The sequence below is a fragment of the Chrysemys picta genome, chromosome 11 (genome assembly GCF_011386835.1).
Source record: "Chrysemys picta bellii isolate R12L10 chromosome 11, ASM1138683v2, whole genome shotgun sequence".
Lineage (NCBI taxonomy): Eukaryota > Metazoa > Chordata > Testudines > Emydidae > Chrysemys > Chrysemys picta.
Window position 1 is genome coordinate 56,543,401 of NC_088801.1, and position 21,673 is coordinate 56,565,073.

At 39.2% G+C, this 21,673-nt stretch overlaps 1 protein-coding gene across 2 annotated transcripts in view; it reads left to right on the plus strand.

Moving 5' to 3' along the window:
- Positions 1–21,673, plus strand: part of PLCL1 (phospholipase C like 1 (inactive)) — a 304,452-nt gene that overhangs the window by 253,783 nt on the left and 28,996 nt on the right. Inside the window, exons 4-5 of one of the 2 annotated variants that reach the window (XM_065562047.1) lie at positions 11,321–11,396; positions 16,438–16,547. The exons of the other annotated variant lie outside the window; for it this stretch is intronic. Of the exons in view, the coding sequence (XP_065418119.1) occupies positions 11,321–11,396; positions 16,438–16,547 (186 nt within the window). The remainder of the gene's footprint in view (positions 1–11,320; positions 11,397–16,437; positions 16,548–21,673) is intronic. 2 annotated transcript variants of the gene reach the window in all.

Sequence of the window (21,673 nt, forward strand, 5' to 3'; positions counted from 1 at the left end):
AAAAATGGGAGCCAGTGTATGTTTCTGCTGGTAAAAGCGAACCCAAACTAGAAAGCTTTAGTGAACTCTGAATTTAAATTATGCAAGTAACATGTGGGGATAAATTAAAAGATAAGGAGATTAATAGAGCAGAAAGGGACAGTCGTTGTTGTTGTTGTCCAACAGTTCTCAACTGAAAGGGCTCGTATTCATAAAACTGAAAACAAAGGGAGACTTTGGCAGAGCACCATGTAAAATATTTTGTGTATGTTTTTAATAAAAGATATGCTGAAAGTGCTATCTTTATAGGTTTTTAATGGAGAAGATTTCAAATCTTAGGGACTGATTCTGCAGACACTTGCTCTTTTCCTTTACTCACCTAAGTAGTCCATTAATCTCAAAGGACTACTCTTGGGTTTACGCAACTGGAGCCTTGTTTGTCCCCCACACAAAAAAGTTTGTTCATATTAACACTAAGTTGTCTATTAAGTACTTTCATGTAGCACCTCTCTTATGTTTGAGGTATATTTTTTTAATTGCTTTAACAGTTGAACTGTTATGGGATGTTATGAAAATTAATCACTGATTTAAAAAAAATGCTACAAGTGTTGTATTTTTTCTGTGGGTAAACCTGTCATCTGAACATATCTTTTTTTTCTTGAAAACTCTGTCAGTCTGTTTAATGGGGCATAGACAGCTCGGCTATTCCACGTGAATGAAGATGCAGATGCTCTGAGACCAGTAGCAATGATCTTGAAAACAATTAGCTGTCTGTTATATTGGATTGTTCTTTTGTCAACAGACATGCTAGACAAAGATCATTTTCTGTGGGTTGTTTGCTTTTTCCTGGACAATTAGGTGTTTTTTTAAATTATTATAGACCCTTGAAAAGGAGTTACAGTTCCAGAAACAAAGCACATGGGATGTTTCAAATTGTGCTACCTTAACATTTTGTTTGAGAGAGAGTCTCCCAGAAGAATTTCATATTTGTTTCATTTTTAGAAAATGGCCTCTCTGCAACAGTTTTGTGGAACTTATCTTTTATTCTACATTTTATGAAGAAAAAGAATCCTCTGAAGAAAGCCCGGGTGTATAAGAGATCTACAAAGTAGAAAAAGGGATGGAATCAACTAAAAGCAAGAAACTTAGATGAAGTGTTGGCAGAAAAATTAATTTATCCATTTTGAAGAATATATGAAAATGCAGGAACATGGTTTATAGCTGTTTATTTTCCAAGTTTACTCATAGATTTGGTTATTACTATATATGATCAATTGATCCCCGGACTGTTATCACTAATTATCACCCACCTACAGTGGTATAATATAATGTTTCATTTGTAAAGCTACAATTCAGATTTTTTCATGTAATAGGAATCTTCCTGGATTTCTTCATTTTCACCTATACTTGTGCTTGCTCACTTTCTTCAAAGGTTGGCACAGCAATCTTCTTTGAGGTGGGCAGCATGCAACTCATTTTAGAACCTGTCAAATTCATTTAAAAGTTCATTGATCACATTTAAAAGGGAAATATTTAGCATGGTGAAAGTGACAGAAGCTAAGCTGGAAAGTAGAAATGGTTGAATTGTTCATTGCAAATAATTATACAACTAATTTAGCACTTTTTTAGTTGTGAATTGTTCTAAAAAGATTCTGATTTCTGTGTCTGCATTCAATATTCATATGTATTTGCAAAATAGCGTATGCAAACAAATTTGAGCCTCTGGCTGCTTGTGAATACTTCATTTAAACTGTTAGCTGTTTGTGGTAACCATTCACCTAAGTCGCATGGTATTGTTTTTCCTCTCTGATGGGAAGACTGAAGCTTTTTAAACACAAATGTTACATTTAGCAAATAATAAATAAACAAATCCTCTTTTTGCACACGGACACCCCTGCTCGTGTGCAGATACAAATACTTCTATCAAAAAACCCTTTCCTCAAACATTTGTGCAAATGTTTGTGAATAACAAATAATAAGTACAAAGATGGTTTGACTGAAAAGCCATTTGGAATTTGAACAAATGTTTTTGAATGCTCTTCTTCAGCATTCAAACATCTGTATGGGAAATTATTTTGGAACCGTTAGTTAGATGAAAAAAAAGCAACTTTTTTCCAGATATTGCTCAGAAAAGAAAGGCTGGGGTAGTATAGGAACACCTTTCAAGAGAGAGGAATTAGGGATTTTTGGGAAAGGGGATAATGTCAGAGAAAATGTTAGTGAAGAGTAAGTAGATATATTGCACATAATTTATATGCAGATATTATGTTAATGCAATTTTAATGTTAAACAATTTTTTAAAAGCCAGGAAATGCACAAGTTTGGGTTTTTTTGGTGTTTTTTTTTCTTTTTCAGATTCAGACTCTTGGCCATTGACACACTTCCAAATGGATATTATAGGTCAGATCCTCAGCTGGCGCAGATCAGCATCAATCATTAAAGTTAGTGGAGAAATGCAGATCTATAACAGATGAAGATCTGCCCCGAATATGTGCAATACTTCAAATTTCAGCTCTATTTGAATTTTCTGTATGGTCACAAGTGTGATAGTCTTTTATTCCAATGGGACAGGTACCTCTTTTTCACTTGCATCATTCAAAAATGGCTGAACAGATTTTCCAGACTTTCCCAACAAAATTTGTCTTTCAACTGAGGCAATTTCAGCACCAAAGAATAATTTTTCAGACAGCTCTGAACAAGTAAAAATGAGAGGGGTGGCTAACTTCACTAGTATTCGCTGCCAAGTGAATGTTGTAATACACTGATGTCAAGCATAACTTAAAGCAGAATTTGGTCCAACTTGTGAATATTAACTATGTATGGAAACTTGTATTGATATTTGGTTTTAGAGTTTGGTTGCATATTTTTATCTAGATATGGGTGTAGTGTGTAAAAGCAATTTTTAGATTTCTTATTGTATTTTCTCTCAATATTTTTTTCTCTCCATCTGTTTGTACATCTTTCTCCATCTGTGTATCTTTCTCTTTCCTTCCTCCAGTCTTATTTTGGTTTATCTTCCCCTCCTCCCAGTCACATCCATTAGTTCCCTGCAAAATAGGGCCTGAGTGATATCAGAGCTCTTAATATGGAATACCATTAGGTTGCCTTTCTTTCAGTATTTTGTAGCGTAGACATGCTCAAAGTACAACAAAAAAACCAAGTATTTCTGCTGATTTGTATATTTCAAACTCTCCCAAATGATGTCTGCATTCTTGATCTGCATTCTTACCACCACAGTGTGTTGTGCGTATGCTCAACATATAGAAAACTGAATTTGCTGTACATTGGAATAGATATCATGGTATTTTAAATAGCCAGTATCCCTTTTCCAGCCCTGTCAGCATCTAGATATCCCCACTTCTTACAAGGCTTGCTGGCAGATGATTACTTACTTGGCTGTTTCTTGTCCTAAATGCCTGCAATAAATGCTTGATGTTAAAAGAGAAAATCGTTTTTAAATTTTCATTAGCTCAATTTGCACTTCAGTTGTTCAACCAATAGATTATATCTTTGAAGAGGGAGGGCAAGATTCTGCTTGCACTCCTCGGGCAAAACTCCTCATTGACAAAGATGCATTCAAGAATACAGAGTTTACAGGGCTTTTCTCTCAAAATTCTCTCCTGACTCCACCGGTAAGGGGAGAGAGAGAGAAAAAAAAAGTTCTCTTTTTTTAGTGTTGATTTCTATTCTTAATGTCTGGACTATTTATTATTTGATTTTTTTTTAACTATCCCTCTGTATCATTTATCTTCCCAGAGAGAGTGGCGCTTTAATTTTTCACTTTTTTTGGTGAGGCTGCCACAATAATTTCCTCTCCCTTTTTCAATTTACAGAAAAATGTATAAAGAACAAGGAAATAATTTGTACCAGTGTAGTTTCTAAAAAGAAATCCTTTGTTTTTATTGATTCTCCAATTTTCTCTTCATACATACAAGACATAATATTTAAATGGGCAAAGAATTCAGGTGTTATTGTTAAGATAAATATCTTACTAGCACCTTAGTTTATTAAAAGTGAAGGAAAGTTAACTGACATGAATGGCTAGAAGTGGATTAGATTTTGAAGTCATTGCTCTTCACTCAATTTAGACAGTGAAATGAGACAAGTCAGTTTCATTTTTCAATCACTGTCAGTTTCGCTTTCTGCTTCCCATTTACTACATACCATAGTGCTGTTATGTTTGAACCAAATCTTACTTATCATACTATAAACACATCAGAGGTACAACTACCACGGAGGGAGAGAAGTTGTTTAAGTTAAGCACCCATGTGGACACAAGAACAAATGGATATAAACTGGCCATCAACAAGTTTAGACTTGAAATTAGATGAAGGTTTCTAACCATCAAAGGAGTGAAGTTCTAGAACATCCTTGATAAGTTTATGGAGGAGATGGTATGATAAAACTGCCTACAATGGCATGTAGCCAAATTGTGACTGCTAGTAGCAAATATCCCCGATGGCCGGTGATGGGACTCTAGATGAGGAGGACTCTGAGTTACTCCAGAGAATGCTTTCCAAGGCATGTGGCTGTTGGGCCTTCCTGAAATGCTCAGGGTCTAACTGACTGCCGTATTTGGGGTTGGGAAATAATTTTCCCATGGGTGAGATTGGCAGAGACACTGAAGGTTTTTTGCCTTCCTCTGAAGTATGGGTCACTTGCAGGTTTAAACTGAAGTAAATGGTGAATTCACGATAACTTGAATTCTTTGAGTCATGATTTGAGGAGTTCAGTACCTCAGCCAGCGAGTAGAGGTCTATTACAGGAGCGGGTGGGTGAGGTTCTATGGCCTGCAGGAGGTCAGACTAGATGATCTGTCCTTAAACTTGATGAGTCTAAGAAGCCTGGCTAGTTTCAATGGGACAGTTCAGGTGAATGAGATGAACAGAATTTTGGCCTTCCTGTTTCCATCATTGCTGAGCAATGTTTAACTTTAAAAAATCTATTTTGTTGAAACATTTAACATGTGCATACTGGCTTTTATGTCTTCCACCACCTTACAAAATACAAACTTACATTTGGGGTTTAACCACTTACGTGTTCCATCAATCTGAACAGCCTGTTATTAATTTCTTCAGTTTAAAAGTGTTTCCTGTACTATTTTTCCATATGGGGAGGTTGTCCCATTAAAAGCATTTTACCAGAGGACTTGTATCTTTCTCCCAGAATCAGTTCCTATAGAAACTTTAATCATGGGGGCTACTTTCATTGGAGCAATAGTCCTAGATCCTCTGGTCTTATTGAGTTGCAATTGAAAAGCACCAAATGTAGGTGGGAAGGGCAATGCCATTGTGGCTGTGGCAGTCTCTGCTAAGACAAGTGTGACAGAATGTACCCCTGTGTTCATACCCTACCCGTTATTGTAATAATCTTTGTACAAAGTATGCTTTGTGAGGTATTTAAATAACTCATAATTTGCTGATCAATAATGTGGCAAAATGCACATAACAGCATTATATGTGAACTTATAAACATAAGCTCAGCTCATCACTTGGAAGTAACAGAGGAGGAGAAGGACCTTGGATATTGGTTGATCACAGGATGACGGAGCCGCCAATGTGATATGGCTGTGAAAAAAGCTAATGCGGTCTTGGGATGCATCAGGCGAGGTATTCCCAGTAGAGATAAGGAGGTGTTAGTACTGTTATACAAGGCACTGGTGAGACCTCCTCTGGAATATTGTGTGCAGTTCTGGTCTCCCGTGTTTAAGAAGGATGAATTCAAACTGGAACAGGTACAGAGAAGGGCTACTAGGATGATTCGAGGAATGGAAAACCTGTCTTATGAAAGGAGACTCAAAGAGCTTGGCTTGTTTAGCCTCACCAAAAGTAGGCTGAGGGGGAGATATGATTGCTCTCTATAAATATATCAGAGAGATAAATACCAGGGAGGGAGAGGAATTATTTAAGCTCAGTACCAATGTGGACACACGAACAAATGGATATAAACTGGCCATCAGGAAGTTTAGACTTGAAATTAGACCAAGGTTTCTAACCATAAGAGGAGTGAAGTTCTGGAATAGCCTTCAAAGGGGAGCAGTGGAGGCAAAAGACATATCTGGTTTCAAGACTAAGCTTGATAAATTTATGGCAGGGATGGTATGATGGGATAGCCTAATTTTGGCAATGAATTGATCTTTGACTATTAGCGGTAAATATACCCAATGGCCTGTGATGGGACACTAGATACGGTGGGATCTGAGTTACTACAGAGAATTCTTTCCTGGGTGTCTGGCTGGCGAGTCTTGCCCACATGCTCAGGGTTTAGCTGATCGCCATATTTGGGGATGGGAAGGAATTTTCCTTCAGGGCAGATTGGCAGAGGCCCTGGGGGTTTTTCGCTTTCCTCTGCAGCATGGGACACGGGTCACTTGCTGGAGGATTCTCTGCACCTTGAAGTCTTTAAACCACAAGTTGAGGACTTCAATAGCTCAGACATAGGTCAGGGGTTTGTTACAAAAGTGAGTGGGTGAGATTCTGTGGCCTGCGTTGTGCAGGAGGTCAGACTAGAAGGTCATAATGGTCCCTTCTGACCTTAAAGTCTATGAGTCTGAAAGGATGTTCTCCAGATAAGTCTGGGGAGTGGCCAAACCAGTTCCTCAGAGACAAAGGTAAGCTAATGCCTCAACCAGGTGTAAACAAGGTTGATGGACCGTTACCTGATAAGTGGCCATTCTTTGGAAGGAAAGGGGTCAGGGGCAAAAAAAATCTACATCTTAGCAAAGAAACAGCATGAAGTTCCCTTCTACACAGATTGCCTGTTGCCTTGCTCCCAGCTGGAAATGCTTCTCAAAGGGGGAACAGGACTGTGAAAGGAAGGGTCAGACACACTAAGACACACCCTTATTTCTCTCCCTGCCCATCACATTCACTGCACTTGAAGCGAGAAAGGAAGCAAGCATTGGACTTTGGGGGGAGGGTCATGACCTATAGGGTTTGGTCAGTAAAGCTGCTGAAAGCATGTGGTAAGAAACTGTGCTTGAATCTGATATAGTTTGATAAGTTAGGTATTACTAAACATCTTAGCTTTATTTTTCTTGTAATCATTTTTTACTTTTATGCCTCATTATTTGTACTCACTTAAAATCTATCTGTTTGTGGTTAATAAACTTGTTTTAGTGTTTTATCTGATCCAGTGTGTTCAAGTTGAAGTGTCTGGGTAACTCCTTTTGGGGTGACAAGTTATGTGCATATTATTCCCTTACTGGAATAAAGGACTCAAGAGATCTGTAATGTCCAGGAGAGGGCTGGGCAGTAGAGAACATACGTTTCTGGGGGGAAATCTGAGACTAGCAGTGTGCTGCGGTCACCCTGCAGTATAACCAAGGCTGGTGAGAGCCAAAGTGTGGCTGGCAGGCTGCAGTTAAACACGGATGCTCAGGGTGTGGCTTGCCTGCTTGAAGGCTGTTTGTGAGTGGCCCAGGTAGGAGGCATCCAAACAAATGTTAAGACTCCCCAGGTTGCAGGGCAGGGTGCCATCCTTGGTCATTAGTCTGGAATGTACCGTGGTATGTCACAATAAGAATTTTTTTATTTAAAAAAAAAAAAAACAAATACCATGATTGATGAATGACATTTGAAAAAAATCATTTTAAATTAGTCAATTCATGTAAATAGCCTGATGGATTATATTTTATATTTTCTGAAAAACACCCACCGTTGAAAAGGAACATCACTTTATAGACTAAAGATTATTTCTTCTTCACCTCAGTGCAGCGGTAGAGAAGTTACTCCTTTGCCTCCTATCAAGTGTATTGGGGAAGCTCTCAAATCTAAATTGCCTTCTCATGTTTGTTCCACTGGGACAAAGGCTGCTTAATTTTACATGAAAATTACAGACAGGATTGCAAACATTAACAGGCTCAATTCTACTATGCAATCCTGTTTTCATTGTATTATCCTGGGGGTGTTGACAGCCGCAAGATTCAACTGTCAGCATCAAGAGAGCTGGGGACTGCTCTACATGGCGTTTCAGTAAAGGAAAGTTGACATTTCATTGTAGCTTTCCCCATGAAAACTATTGTAATTGTTATTCGATATCTCTGTTGGATAGTCTGAGCATAACCCTACCATAAACTCCTAGGAAGAGGTGCAGTCGGTGGCAGATGGTGATCAATTTTCATAGTTTACATAATTGTATATAGAAATTGGAGGCTTGCAGGACATTCATATCAATGCAATTTTCTGAGATCTTACTGATGATAGGATTTATACATGTAGGGGATGCTGAGTTATGTGAAGGCCTCATAGGTATGGTTAAGAGATCAGAGCACACGACCAGGAGCCAAGAATTCTGGACTTTCAAGCCTATCTCTGAGACTTATCTTGGGCAGGTCACTTAGCCTCTCTCCTGCTGTTTCTCCATTTTAAATTGGGCATATCCGTACTTAATCTAAATCCTGCCTCATAGGGGTGTTGTGAGGATTAGTAAATTAATGGCAAGTAGGAGCTGGAGGACAGGCCAATCATTTGTAAAGCAGTGTGTTGGCAATCCTGAGGGATGCTGGGCATCCTCCACCCCATTTGTTGAAACCAGTTGGAGTCGAGGGCACTCAGCACCTCAGTGGAGGCACTCAGCACCTTACTGAATGAGGCCTATATAAGTGCTGAGTATTATTGATGAAATTCTAACAGGTTTCTTTGACATCCATGAAAATACACAAATCTTCTTTTGTATCTTGGGCCAGTGGTAAGGTGCAATTTTTGGAAAGACTTTTGCTCTCTCCATTGTTGAGACCACACTCTGCATTCCTAACTGGCAGCAGAAAGGCTCCTTTAATACAAGATTACTGCGTGCAATGGTGTAGAAAAGCCAGAGGGTTGGTAGAAATGGTCATTTTCTCCCAGAAGAAAAGAGGAAAAAAATCAAAGAGAAAAAATCAACATGATGCATGAACAAGCAAGTAATAAAGAATGAAAGGCATTGGAGACTATTGAAACTAGTTTCAGTCCAGGAAGCATATTTTGACAGAAAATAATTTTATCCTGTGTAGCTGTATCAAGCTTTCTTCTTCTATAGGAATACAGGGGAGAATGGATTTTGTTTCCTTGGTGTCCTGCGTATGTCAAAGCAGCGAGATATTTGTGTTAGATGTAGTTTGTATATGTTTATTTAGATATAGAGATGTCTAAATCAACATATAATATATAATATAAAAATTAAGACTTACACATCTAGGTTTTTGGCACAGCACGTTATAGATAGGCGCTAGCTGGGAAGTTTGGGGCCATCAGGATTTTGATTCAGACCAATCTCTAATTGGAACATTAACACCTAATAAATTACCAATATCTTTTAAATACTTTTAAAACATTTCTCTGTTATTGAAATGAGTTGCATTGTATTTTAACATCATAGGGGCCAAAATCATCCCACTGTCAATTAAACCCAGGATGAATTTGGCCCAAACTCCCCTCCTGGAAAAACATAGTTGTGCTTGTATCTGGCCTATGTTAATGTATGTTATTGTTTCTCTTGTTCTCCTTTCTCCAGTACTTCCTACTGTTTGTTACACCCATTTGCTGTGTCTTCTCTTAAATTAGATTATAAGCTCCTCAGGGCAAGGACTGTCATACTCTGTATTTGTACATTTCCTAGCACAACCGGTTGCCCTCCTGATTTGAGCCTTTAGGCAAGATTGTAGTATAAATTGTTGGTTTTGTTTCTAAAAGAAACTTAACTCTGTTCTCTCCCCAGCCTTTTTGTCGCCTGCTTTAGGGATATTAAGTTTAATGATATCTTTAGTCTTATTCAGCATACTATTAATTCAAAGGGAGCGTAAGGACAACTGTTTTCCATATTTGAAAATATTAAATAACTTTTAATAAAAAAGTAATATTCTCTCAGGTGTAGAGTATGTTAGGTTTCATGTGATTGCAGGCTTTATTTGACAAAACAATTTCCTTAAATCAAAAGTGAATTGCCCACATATGCTGCCTCGTATACTCAGTACTCGGTGCAGCTCTAAAATGCATGGGATGCTCAAATGCTTCAAGTGTGAAGTGAAGATTTTGTGAAGTGAAAGTAAGATTTTGTGCAGCATGGGATAGTCTAGAGTGAGAGGAACAGGGGAATGTTTGATCGTTGAGCCTCTCTGTAAAGTCCTGATTCTATGCCCACTGACGTCAGAAGTGAGGTCCTCATTGATGTCAATGGTGCAGGATCAGGACATAAATTCTTTCAGATTTCACACAATTGAACACAGGAATTAAAAAAAAAAACCAGTTGCAGCATTTTGGCCAAGTTTGCATATCATAACTTATGTAACAGCAGGATGTAAAACTATGAAACTATCAGCTTGATTCTTATCTCATTTATATCAGTTTTATGCTGTTTTAACTCGATTGGCTTCAGTGGTGTTACTCTTGATTTATACCAGAAAGAATGTGATTATATTCAAGCATATGTATTTCATCTTTGTACATGTTCTTCCTTCCTGTAACAGATATACATGCCACATCTCACAATTTTGCAGAAGTTAGCATTGAAACAACTCAGTTGCTTGACTGGGCTTTTGAAACTTTTTGGAAAGTTTGCAAGCATGAAAGAAGAAATGCGATTTCACTGAAGATGGCAAGAAGAGACGCTCAGAGCATTTTCTACATGGCTGATGGATGTTGGTTTATGTATTTTCCTCTTATCCGCAGCCCAGATCCAGGAAGGTACTTAAACATGTATAACTTTAAAGGTATGAGTGGTCCCATTGAAGCCAACTACTTTTGTTTGTTTGTTGATTTATTTGTTTGTTAAAACTTTTTAACTCTTGAGTACTATAGTTGGGCCTGAGCTGCAGAGTTTATCTGAATTCCTCCAAAGAGAAACACAATGAAGTTATTTGGACTACTCAAGTGCTTAAAGTTATACATGGGCTTAAATACCTTTCTGAATCAAGGCCCTTAATGGGTCAATAAATGTTTTTGCTAGGTATTGATGCTGAAAGGCCATAATTCTAATTCTTTCATTTCATTCAAATAAAATAAAAACCCTAGTAAGCACAGAAAGACTTCATTTTCAAATACGATCGTAGATTTAAGTTAGTGTTTGTCTGCTAGCTCTGGTCTCTATTGACACTATCTCTGTTTCCTTTATGTTGCTTAAAATTATGTCTAACTGATGTAAAACAGCTGTTCTCTGACTTCTGCAACAAAACATTTCCTGAGCAACTGTCATTTACCTTGACACAGAATTGGGAGATCTGATATGATTGACTGATATAATCTTTTTAGTCTTACTTACCCAGCAGAGCTCTTTTTAAATGGTACCTTCTTAATACTTGTCTGAGAGCTAGATGTTTAACTAAAGCCTGGTAATAGCAACCTGGTTTTCATTTGTTTTCTGACAGATGATTCAGGAGAGCAGGTTTCTTATTGAAACAGCAGACACCGTTCATGACAAGATTGTTCAGTGTCAGAAAGCAGGTAACCTTGTTGTATTCTCTGTACACATTGTTGTAACTCTATACCTTGTTGTAACTCTATACAAATTTTTAAGGTGGTGGAAACAGCATGCCATAGTTTTTTTTTAGAGCAGAGTACAAAGGGGAGAAGCACCTTTGGCCTTCAATTAAATGCTCATTTTACAATTCAGTTACACCATTCCAACTTTTCTAATATGGACAAGGCCTTAGAGACAAGTTCTGCAAACACTCACTACTGAATGTAGTCTTTGCTTTCAGCTGGAATCTGATAAGTAGTCTTCAATAAAACTACATACTGCAGTAAACACTACTGTCTGTGATAAGTGTTTGCAGGAAGGGGCCTTTGGATTAGTAAACTACTGGGGCCAGAGCCATGCACACTCCTTAAATAAACAATATAATTAATGCCCTGTAATAAATTCCTTTAATTCCTCCATCTTTAATAGAGAAAAATTTCACAGAATGGTTTAACAATAACATTCTACTGATTTGTTCACCTAATATAAGAGCAGGGTGGAAATTGGTTTTTGCCTTTTGCCCCATGCTTGAAATCCAGGCTACTCTTTCCAGGCCTTGCCAGTAGAGTGACAATCATATCACTTTTCAGCACTCTTGTGGCTGGTCACCAGAATTGAGACTCAAAATTGACTGTGGTGCTTTGGTTATAGCCTATTTCAGCCATGTAGAACCACCAGTGAGACTGTTTTGTTTTTCAAATGCGTCCCTAACAAATGTTAATTTTTATTAACATCTTTAAATCCATATACATTTCATTATTTCCATAGAGCATAAAGAAAATCCTTCCCCCGTGTGAACTTTCTGAATTGTGGCTTCCATCAGATGGGCATGAGATTTGTTTATTTAAATATATATTTTAGTCAAAATCATCACTTGAGCTGGGTTGTCAAGCTGGGACAACCGTGAATGAAGGAGACTGCAGAAAATAATACTATTTCAAGTATCATAGAAATATACACACAGTAAAATCCTCAACAGGAAAGTCACAGGTGTGAAATGATGCTCTCTCACTTTCTGTAGTCTAGATCTGGAATAACTCTATTCATAGATTCATAGATTCTAGGACTGGAAGGGACCTCGAGAGGTCATCGAGTCCAGTCCCCTGCCCTCATGGCAGGACCAAATACTGCCTAGACCATCCCTGATATACATTTATCTAACCTACTCTTAAATATCTCCAGAGATGGAGATTCCACAACCTCCCTAGGCAGTTTATTCCAGTGTTTAACCACCCTGACAGTTAGGAACGTTTTTCTAATGTCCAACCTAAACCTCCCTTGCTGCAGTTTAAGCCCATTGCTTCTTGTTCTATCCTTAGAGGCTAAGATGAACAAGTTTTCTCCCTCCTCCTTATGACACCCTTTTAGATACCTGAAAATTGCTATCAGGTCCCCGTCAGTCTTCCCTTTTCCAAACTAAACAAACCCAATTCTTTCAGCCTTCCTTCATAGGTCATGTTCTCAAGACCTTTAATCATTCTTATTGCTCTTCTCTGGACCCTGTCCAATTGAAATAATCAGAAACAGAATGGGGCCCACAGACTTCAAAAATAGCCTTAAAATGAGTGGAAAATTAAGTGGAACTGAGCAGGTTTGTTCTGGAGTAATGTACTGTAGCTGCTCACAGCTAATATTTTTGCTGGAATGATCAGTTGTGATTTAGGAGTGGATTCTGCATTGACTACTCTACTACTTAGGATCCATCTCCCACTTTGTGCCTGTGTTTTACTCTGAATGAGGTTACCAGGGGCTACTCGTGCACATCAAAGAAAGAGTGTGGAAGTTAGTGATGAATTTATAATTGTGAACTCTGTGTGTAAAACAGGAGGGGTCAATCCCTTAGGGTATGTCCACACGACAATTAAAAATCCACGGCTGGCCCATGTCTGCTGATTCCGAATTGGGCTAAGGGGATGTTTAATTACAGTGTATATATTTGGACTCGGGTCCCAGAGCTTGGGCTCCAGCCCAAGCCAAAACATATACACTACAATTAAATAGCCCCTTAGCCTGAGTCCCAGGAGCCCAAATCAGCTGACATAGGCCAGCCATGTGAGTCTAACTGCAATATAGTCAGACCCTTATTTCCTACTGCATTTCACGGATCTGATAGTCCACTCTGCCCAAGTTCCCTTTTCACCGCTCCAGGGCAGCCTGTGCAATTCTAATTCCCATTCTACCCCCCCCCCCCATGTATGCATTACGATACAGTCTTTAATTACATGAGCAATACCATTTTTTCCACAGGACCCCCTGCCTCATTCAGTACACAGACTGGGTGGTGCTTACTGAATGAGCAGCTGTCCAGTATTTTGTTTTCTCCTCATTCAGTGTGTGGCCCCAGGCGTTATTTACTGCACACTGTTCAAACCCTGCTCTGAAGACAGAATTATTCAATTTCTTATGGGCGTTTCTGTGGCGCTCATGACTATAGCATCTGAATGCTTCACAAATATGAATTAATTTTCTAAACATCCTTGTGAGGTGAGGGGATCTTATGTCTGTTTTACAGCTGGGGAACTGAGGCATAGGCAGTTTAAGGCCAAAAGTATCCACTCATTTGGTGTCCAGTGTTAGAGGCCTGGCACCTGGTTTTTCAGAGTCCTTAGCACTATATAGCACTATATATATATATATATTCAGGGCACAGCTCCCATTGACTTCAGTTATAGCTATGAGTGCTCAGCATTTCTGCAAATCAGACTCCAGGGTCTCAAGTGAGACACCCAGTAAAATGAGAAATACAGTTAGTGGGCACCTGTGGAAAGTTTGGTTTCAGTGACTTGTCCAGCATCACACAGGAACTCTGTGGCACAGGTAGGGATAGAATCCAATTCTCAGGGCATCGTTCAACTGCCTTCACCATGAGACCATCCTTTGTCTTCCTGCAATTGCCTGATTCTTTCCTACGCACTTCCCAACGTCTGTAAGAAATGAAACATAAGTGCTACAGGCAAATCTCCTCCTACAAAATCCCAAATACACCCCCAGAGCAGGTCCATCCTATGCCCTGAATGAGGCAGCGTCCTGTGGAAAAATAGTGTATGGTCATATAATGATATAAAGACTATCATAATGCATACAAGAGGGCCAAATTAAGGTTGCATAGACACTTCCTAACTTCTGCGTGCTTGACTTTGCAACCGTAATGATGTTCTTTTAATAGAGGGGTTTTTGTTTTGTATGTTTAATTTCCTGAAGAGCAAACTAAACAAAAAAATTGTATCATTTGACACCCTGTTAGCACCTACATTGGTCATCAAATGGGACTTTTAGATCCAGTGCCCAGACCTCAGCTAGCTAACAGAGTAACTGATAGCAGTAATAGGTTGTAGTGCTCTATGTGGACCATCCCTAGCAAGGGATGAGACACATTGCCAGTGGGTTTCACAGATATGTGCTGACAGCAGAGGAATGGTGAGTCTCAGAAATCATGGTTTCCACTCCAGGCTCTGGATGGGAATATTCTCTAGTGGATACAGACTTTTCTGCCCATTCTGCCCAAATGTGACCCTTTCTGTCCTCTCCTCTCCAACTTGTACCCCCTCCTTTTCCCAGTGTGTGCCCCTGGCTCCCAGTCTCCTTGCCCAGCCAGGACCAGTCTCCTATAGTGTCATCTATAATCCTTCTTGGTGCTCTGCAAGGCCTTTTCAGTCATGGGGGAAGCATTTATCAGTCTTTTGGCAATGATGCTTCCTGTAGCTCAAGTCCATTCCAGGACTTTCTTGGGCTTTCGAAAGCCTTTTTTAATCTGCAGAAATAATTAATTAATTAGCCCCTCTTTGCACACTCTGCAAAGTTTTGTGTCATTCCTTGTTGGATGCTTCTTTGTTGTCAATTCAGAAGAGCTCAAGTTAGGGAATGACACCAAAATTGGAGATGTAGGAAACACACAGGAATACTAACCAAACAACCGCAAACTGAGCTTGATTTATTAGAGTAGTGAGGGCTGCAGGCATTATGGGGGATTTGGTATTAATGAAAGTAAAATTTCCTAGGAGAGGAAATTAACAACACAGGTACAAATTGAAGGGCTGTAACCAAGCAGCCAGACTCACTGTATGAAGGTGGGTTTGTTTTCATTTTGTCCCTTAACCCTTGCTTACACTCTGCAAATGTCACACAGAATGAAAATGCTTGAGAGCCACTGGCCTTCATGGCCCCGTTAAGAGGTTTTCCGTCTCTAACTTCCATGACTAAATACACATCTGAAGAGTGAAGTGTGTGCTTAGACTTTCTGAACTTTTATGGACAGCAATGGATCAGACAAATATCTACCACAGAAACTGGCAGTGAAATGTAACAGGATTCCAAAGGCTGTGGTTCAAAGTTTCTGTTCCACAGGCTGCAAGAATCGTATTCCGTGATAGGCAGTGTAGAGTTTATGAAATAATTTATCAGTATGAAGTGCTATGTTGTTTCTCTATGACTCCTATTAAGATTAATGAGAAGCTGTGAATCTAAATCCTGGTGCACTGTGCTAAACAGATATCTTTCATGTCTGTTGAGTTTCCTTCCGAGCCATGAACCTGTCTGTTGAAGACACAGACAATGGGGGAGGGAGACACAGAGACCAGTGATTGAGTTCTGCAGTGATATTGCCAGCAATGTAGAATAAAGGCAGATTCATTGGAGAAATGTGGGTTCATAACCTTGCTTCACACTGTCTACCAATGATTGTGACAGCACACAGCAAAATAAAGGAACAAATATGGAGCCCTAAAGGTGGAAGATGAGTATTAGAAGTAGAGGATTAAACAATCAACAGGACTATATTGTTTTAAATAGGTGGTAAAACTTCTTTTGTCAACTGGGCTTTAAAAAAATATTTTTTGCACCCAGTCCCCTGCAGTTGAAAGATGAGCATCGGGTTCTTGAGAGGCAGGGATGGGAGGAAATAAAATGAAAATTCAGGAAGTAACAGGTGTGGGGAGGTCTGGGGATCGTCAGTGAATGGTTTGAATAAAAATTAAATTGCAGTATAACTGAATCATGTACTAAATCATGTACCAATCCATGTTTTAGGCATGGAATTCCATGAAGAACTTCATAACCTTGGGGCAAAGGAAGGTTTGAAAGGAAGAAAACTAAGCAAAGCCATTGAAAGTTTTGCATGGAATATCACTGTGCTGAAGGTAAGAAGTAAAGATTGGATCGAAAGGGGCGTTATTGACTTGTACCTTCTATTAGCTGGAAAGGGCTACCATTGTAATGGTAGGAGCATACTAAAGAATGCTAAATCAGACTGAGAATAAGGAATTAATTATATTAAGCGATTAAAGGCCCAATCCTTAACTGTGTGTTAAGGGCAAATTCCTTGCTCAGACAATACTTTTACTAATGTCAGCAGAACTCTTACATGAGAGATGTGCAGGATTGGTTAAAATCTGTGGATACAGTAGTAACAATGGGTTCTTTTTTTCTGCTATCCCCATATTAACTGGTTAAAAGGAATGTTGGGAACATGTTTGGAAGAAACATTTTCGGTTTTTAGAGCCCACAGGTGAGACGGTCTCTTTAGCATAATGCAGAAGTTAAATCCAGGAAGTGAGTTTAGGAACTAAATGCCTAACATTGAGACCTGGGCAAATAACTGATTTTTCCAGTTTGTTTGCAGTTCCAAAAAATGGAAAAAAAAGGTGATTCAAGTAGAATCAAGTCTACTTTGGGTGTGTTTCAGAGCAGGGAATTGGACCTGCGTCTCCCATATGTCATGTGAATGACCTAGCTATTTGGCTAAAGGTTATAAGAGGGTAGCAATAGTACTACCACTTCCTCCTCCTCTGGCCATACTGTGAATGGCTGAAACTATTTGTATCCAGTTTGCAAATAGTTTTGAGTCGACCAAAACTACATTTTCATCGAATAAACTATTTGTTAGAAAAATTTCACAGAGCTCTAGTAATGACTACTACGTGGTAGGATTGAATATCACAATATAGGAATAAAGGGGTGGATAAAGCAACAAGGAAAATGGATTTGACCAGGCTGAATGGCAAAATAAATAAACAAATGTAAAATCTAGAGATGAATCCAAGACACAGAATTTGGATCTAATGATGGACTTGCCCAAAGCTTGAGGGTGTTTGGATCCAAGGGTTAGTTTGGGGCTTGTATCTATATGAATCTATAAAATCAGCCTGGAGACCATTGAAGGACTAGAACTACAGGAGGCTTGTATACCTCTGAATGAAGAAACAAAAAGAGTATAGAGGAGAGTGAAATCAGCATGATAAATTGATGGGCCTGCCCATGTTTCCTAGAACTATAAAAGCCCCCTGTCTTTTGAAAAGAAGAAATCCTAATCAAACACACTTACCAGCAAACTATGTCCGGTAAGACATTATTATTTATTTCTGGTAGCGCACATAGCGTACTCAGCACTTCCCAAGCAGAAAAAAAAGCACAGTTCATTAAATTGTGCACACCTCAGGCAAGGATAGACAAGCAGGAAACCGTGAATTACACTGTGTAAATTGGATGGTCAAAGTCATGGACTGACTATATCTTGGTAATATAAAGTTATGTTATGACAATGTTTTGTTTTAATGGGATTTATAAATAATTTCCAATTGCACCTCAAACTTGGAAGCAGGGATTTATCTGAACCTGAGTGAGAGGAGGCACGGTCCAGTGCTTACAGCACTACCTTGAGAGTTGGGTTCAATTCCCTGCTCTGCCACAGTCTCCAGGTGAGGCCTTGGAGAAAACAAGTAAAGCATGTCTACGCTGACCTGCAGTTCAGACTGTGGGGGTGTGAATAGCAGTGTGTACCGCAGTGTGTACCACAGTTCTGCACCATGACTTCCCCATGTGGACACTGCAGGTGTGAACTAAAAAGTTCCAAGTTCGCATTAATGGATTCCTTATCAGACACTGCTATTCACACTCACATAGTTTGAAATGCGGGGCAGTGTAGACAAGCTCTTAGTCTTTCTGTGTCTCTGTGCTGCATCTGTAAAGTGGGGCTAATAGCACTTCCCTACCTCATGGGGTCTTGTGAGGATAAATACATTAAAATATTGTGAGGCATTACAGTAACTGGAGGCCATATAAGTACCAAAGATAGATATCTGAAACGAGTGTTTGGGTCAGGAGATTGATGAAAGTGAGTCTTTCCCCCTCTGTGGCAAAAGCCCAATCTCTCTATGATTTCATCCACTCATAAGACTTCAGTTACCATTTCTATGTTGACAAGTCACAAATGGTCAAGTAGAGATGGTAGCTGAGCTCTTGAGAGTGGATGAGATAATCCAGAGATGATTTTGAGACAATAAGAGGAGTTGGCCAAAGATGGAATCCTGTGGAATCACAACAGACATTGGGAGAGTGGAGGAGGAGGACTCTCATTTGTTCATCACCTTAAGCAAACACTTGTTGATGTTCAGATAAATTGCCACTCCACAACTACCATTCCCTAGCCTGTTCTGCACAAACTAAACTCTGTCCCCTCATGCCTTAAGAGATGCTCCCTCCCTCTGTTTCTGTTTAAATGGGGTATCAGAGGTAGTGGACTCTGAGAACCTGGCATGTCACACCCTGCTACTTTCATTCCAAAGTGGAGGAGCTGAAAGCAGTAAATGTCATTTTCTGCAGAGTTTCTTGTTACAGATGCGAGTGAGTGGCTAGCTTGAGAGTGCTAGCCAAAACTGCAGTAAGTGATACACTTCGACCCAGTGGAGAGAGGATACACATGTTCTTAAGAGAAACAGAGCAGAAAGTAGTGGTGGGAAAGGAGAGTTTGGGGAATTAGAAAGGGGGGAGGGGTCACTTCTGATGGGAATGGAAGGGTTAGGGTGGGGCTGGATGATGGGCGAGGTTCATTATACATTTTGGCCAGCCATAAAAAAGAGGCAAAGTGGGTAATGGGAGCATTATAGGCACAGTTAAGAGGACCCGCTATGAAACTAAAAGGCATCAAAGGGACTGAAAAGAAGGAACAGACATTTATATGAATAATAAGAATATCTTCAGTTGCATTAGATAGAAAAAATCTAGCAGGGATATAAACTCATGCTTCAGGGTGTGAGCCCAGCACAGACTGCTTGGATTTAAGAAAGGAACAGCTTTGGTGTGCATATTATTGTTTGTGTGTCCATTATGTGGGTTTTACTCCATCCTCTGAAGCAGTTGGCACAGGCCACTGATGGAGAGATTATGGGACTAGATAGACGGCTGTTCTGATCCAGGACAGCAGTTCCTGTGTTCCTATACACATTTGAACGTTTAGATGCTTATCAAAACTGAACCTTCAAACTTTTGAGGATCAGACAGGATTAATAAAGACAGATTTAGAGTATGAGAGAGAAATTCCCTACAAAATGTAATTGCTTTCCATATGCAGAAGCTGTTTTTCAAAGTAAGCTGGCTGGGGCACATGGTTTATTTTAAAAGGTACCAAAATCATTTAACTCAGGTTAGGGACTAATTGCCATGTTTCATTTTTTTTTAATGTCAAAGCTGCTTTTTCATTTCTGAAAGTGCAAACCATTTGGTAATGTGCTTAAAAGATGAACAGCGTAAATTGATCTGTAGCTTAGTATCCAGTGAGTGGGAGACACCTTTTTCATTCTGAGGTAGGACAGGTTCAGCAATGAAGTCATGTCCTGGAAGACTTGGCTATTTTCTGCTCTGCACCAGATGTCAAATTTCAGGCAGTCAATTGTCATTTTGATTTTTTTTCTGCTGAGCACTGGAAATCAGTGACCCTGCAAATAACAAACCTATTCATTCGTTACGGCTTGTGTCTTTTGTTCAGTACTGACTCATTTCTTCATGCCTCCATGCAAGCATCATTTAAGGGTCTATTTAGAAAGAGACCAGAAACCCTCCCCCGCCCAAATCAGCAGCCTCATCCATCTGTCTGTTCTTAATGGTGTTCCATAAAAAGATGTTTGATTAGATTCGAATATAATAATTTAAGAACTAAAAAATATTGTACAGTAGCTAACAAAAAATCAGAGTTTGTTTAAACTGGATGAGCTGATCTAGAGAATGTACGTTAAAACATCAGTGTAAGGATATTTCTTAGGATCTATCTGTTGTTAGGAGCAATGATATACTCAGCAATAGTCTGCTCTGTCTGGAGGTTTTCATGGATTCCCCATGGGCAGTAGCTGGTACTGTTGTATTCTTGTGTGTGTCAGACGATTAATAGCCTTTCCCTAGTGAGTTTGACTAGTGAGGTAAAGGCATATTGAATTAATGTATTTATTCATAAACACTTATTGAAATAGGTAAGTTTTGAATGCAAAGAGGCAAGGAGGGATGCATTAAGAAAAGCACCTTTAGCAAAATCATGAAATAGTTAGAGTTTAAGATTAATGTGTATTTTTATAAAAATTACCAGTGTGGGCATTCTTCTTGTTTAACAATGCCAGGGGTACTTCTAGGAGGTATTTAATAAGAATGACCAAAATAATCCAACATTTTCTTTCTTATTTTATATAAATTTAATTACATATTAATAATAATACCCTGTAGGAGGACAAACTATTTGCCATAACATAAAAGTGTGTGTAGAAATAGGTTATACAACTCAGTGGCAGCCTAATAAGTAGAGAGACAGCCTTATTTGCAACTTGTGTTGACATTCCCACAGAGGCTGCATCTTATCTGGTTTCATGTCATGCAAAATAATGTCAGACACATTATGTCAGAAATATTTAGATGGTGAATGTACATAAAATAAATAAGCGACAGATGTTCTTGCAGCTGAAGCACAGGAATGGTTGTCAGGTGTTCTGGTTTCTAATCCCAACTCTCTCACTATACTTCCTGTGTGACTTGGGGCAAAGCACTTAGCTTCTCTGTGCCTGTATTTCCCTTTCTGTACTTATTTGAGTTCCAACAAAATAAACAGGTAACAGCGAATTCTGTGATCAGAATTTCATTGAGTGTTCCAATGGCTACACAGATTAAACCACACTCACAAGACCCGCTTGGTGGAATTGTTAATTTTATCATAGCGGAAGTGGCGCCACCACTTTAGTTAAGATTCCTTAGTTTCCATTCTAACCCCCTTTTTTCAGGCGCTCATAACTTTTCTTCGGTATTTTTTGATGTTTGAGCCCTTCTCTAATGTCCACCCCTAATGTTCTCTGAATGGAGATTTTCATATGGCTTTGTGCTGCCTTCCCCAAAGTGCTGATGCTTCTCTCTCTCTTCTCAGACTTCCTCCATTGCTGCTGCAGTTCTCCCACAGTGCTAGACATTCCCCCCTCTGATTGTCCCACCCAGCCATTGCACACCTCTTCCTTTC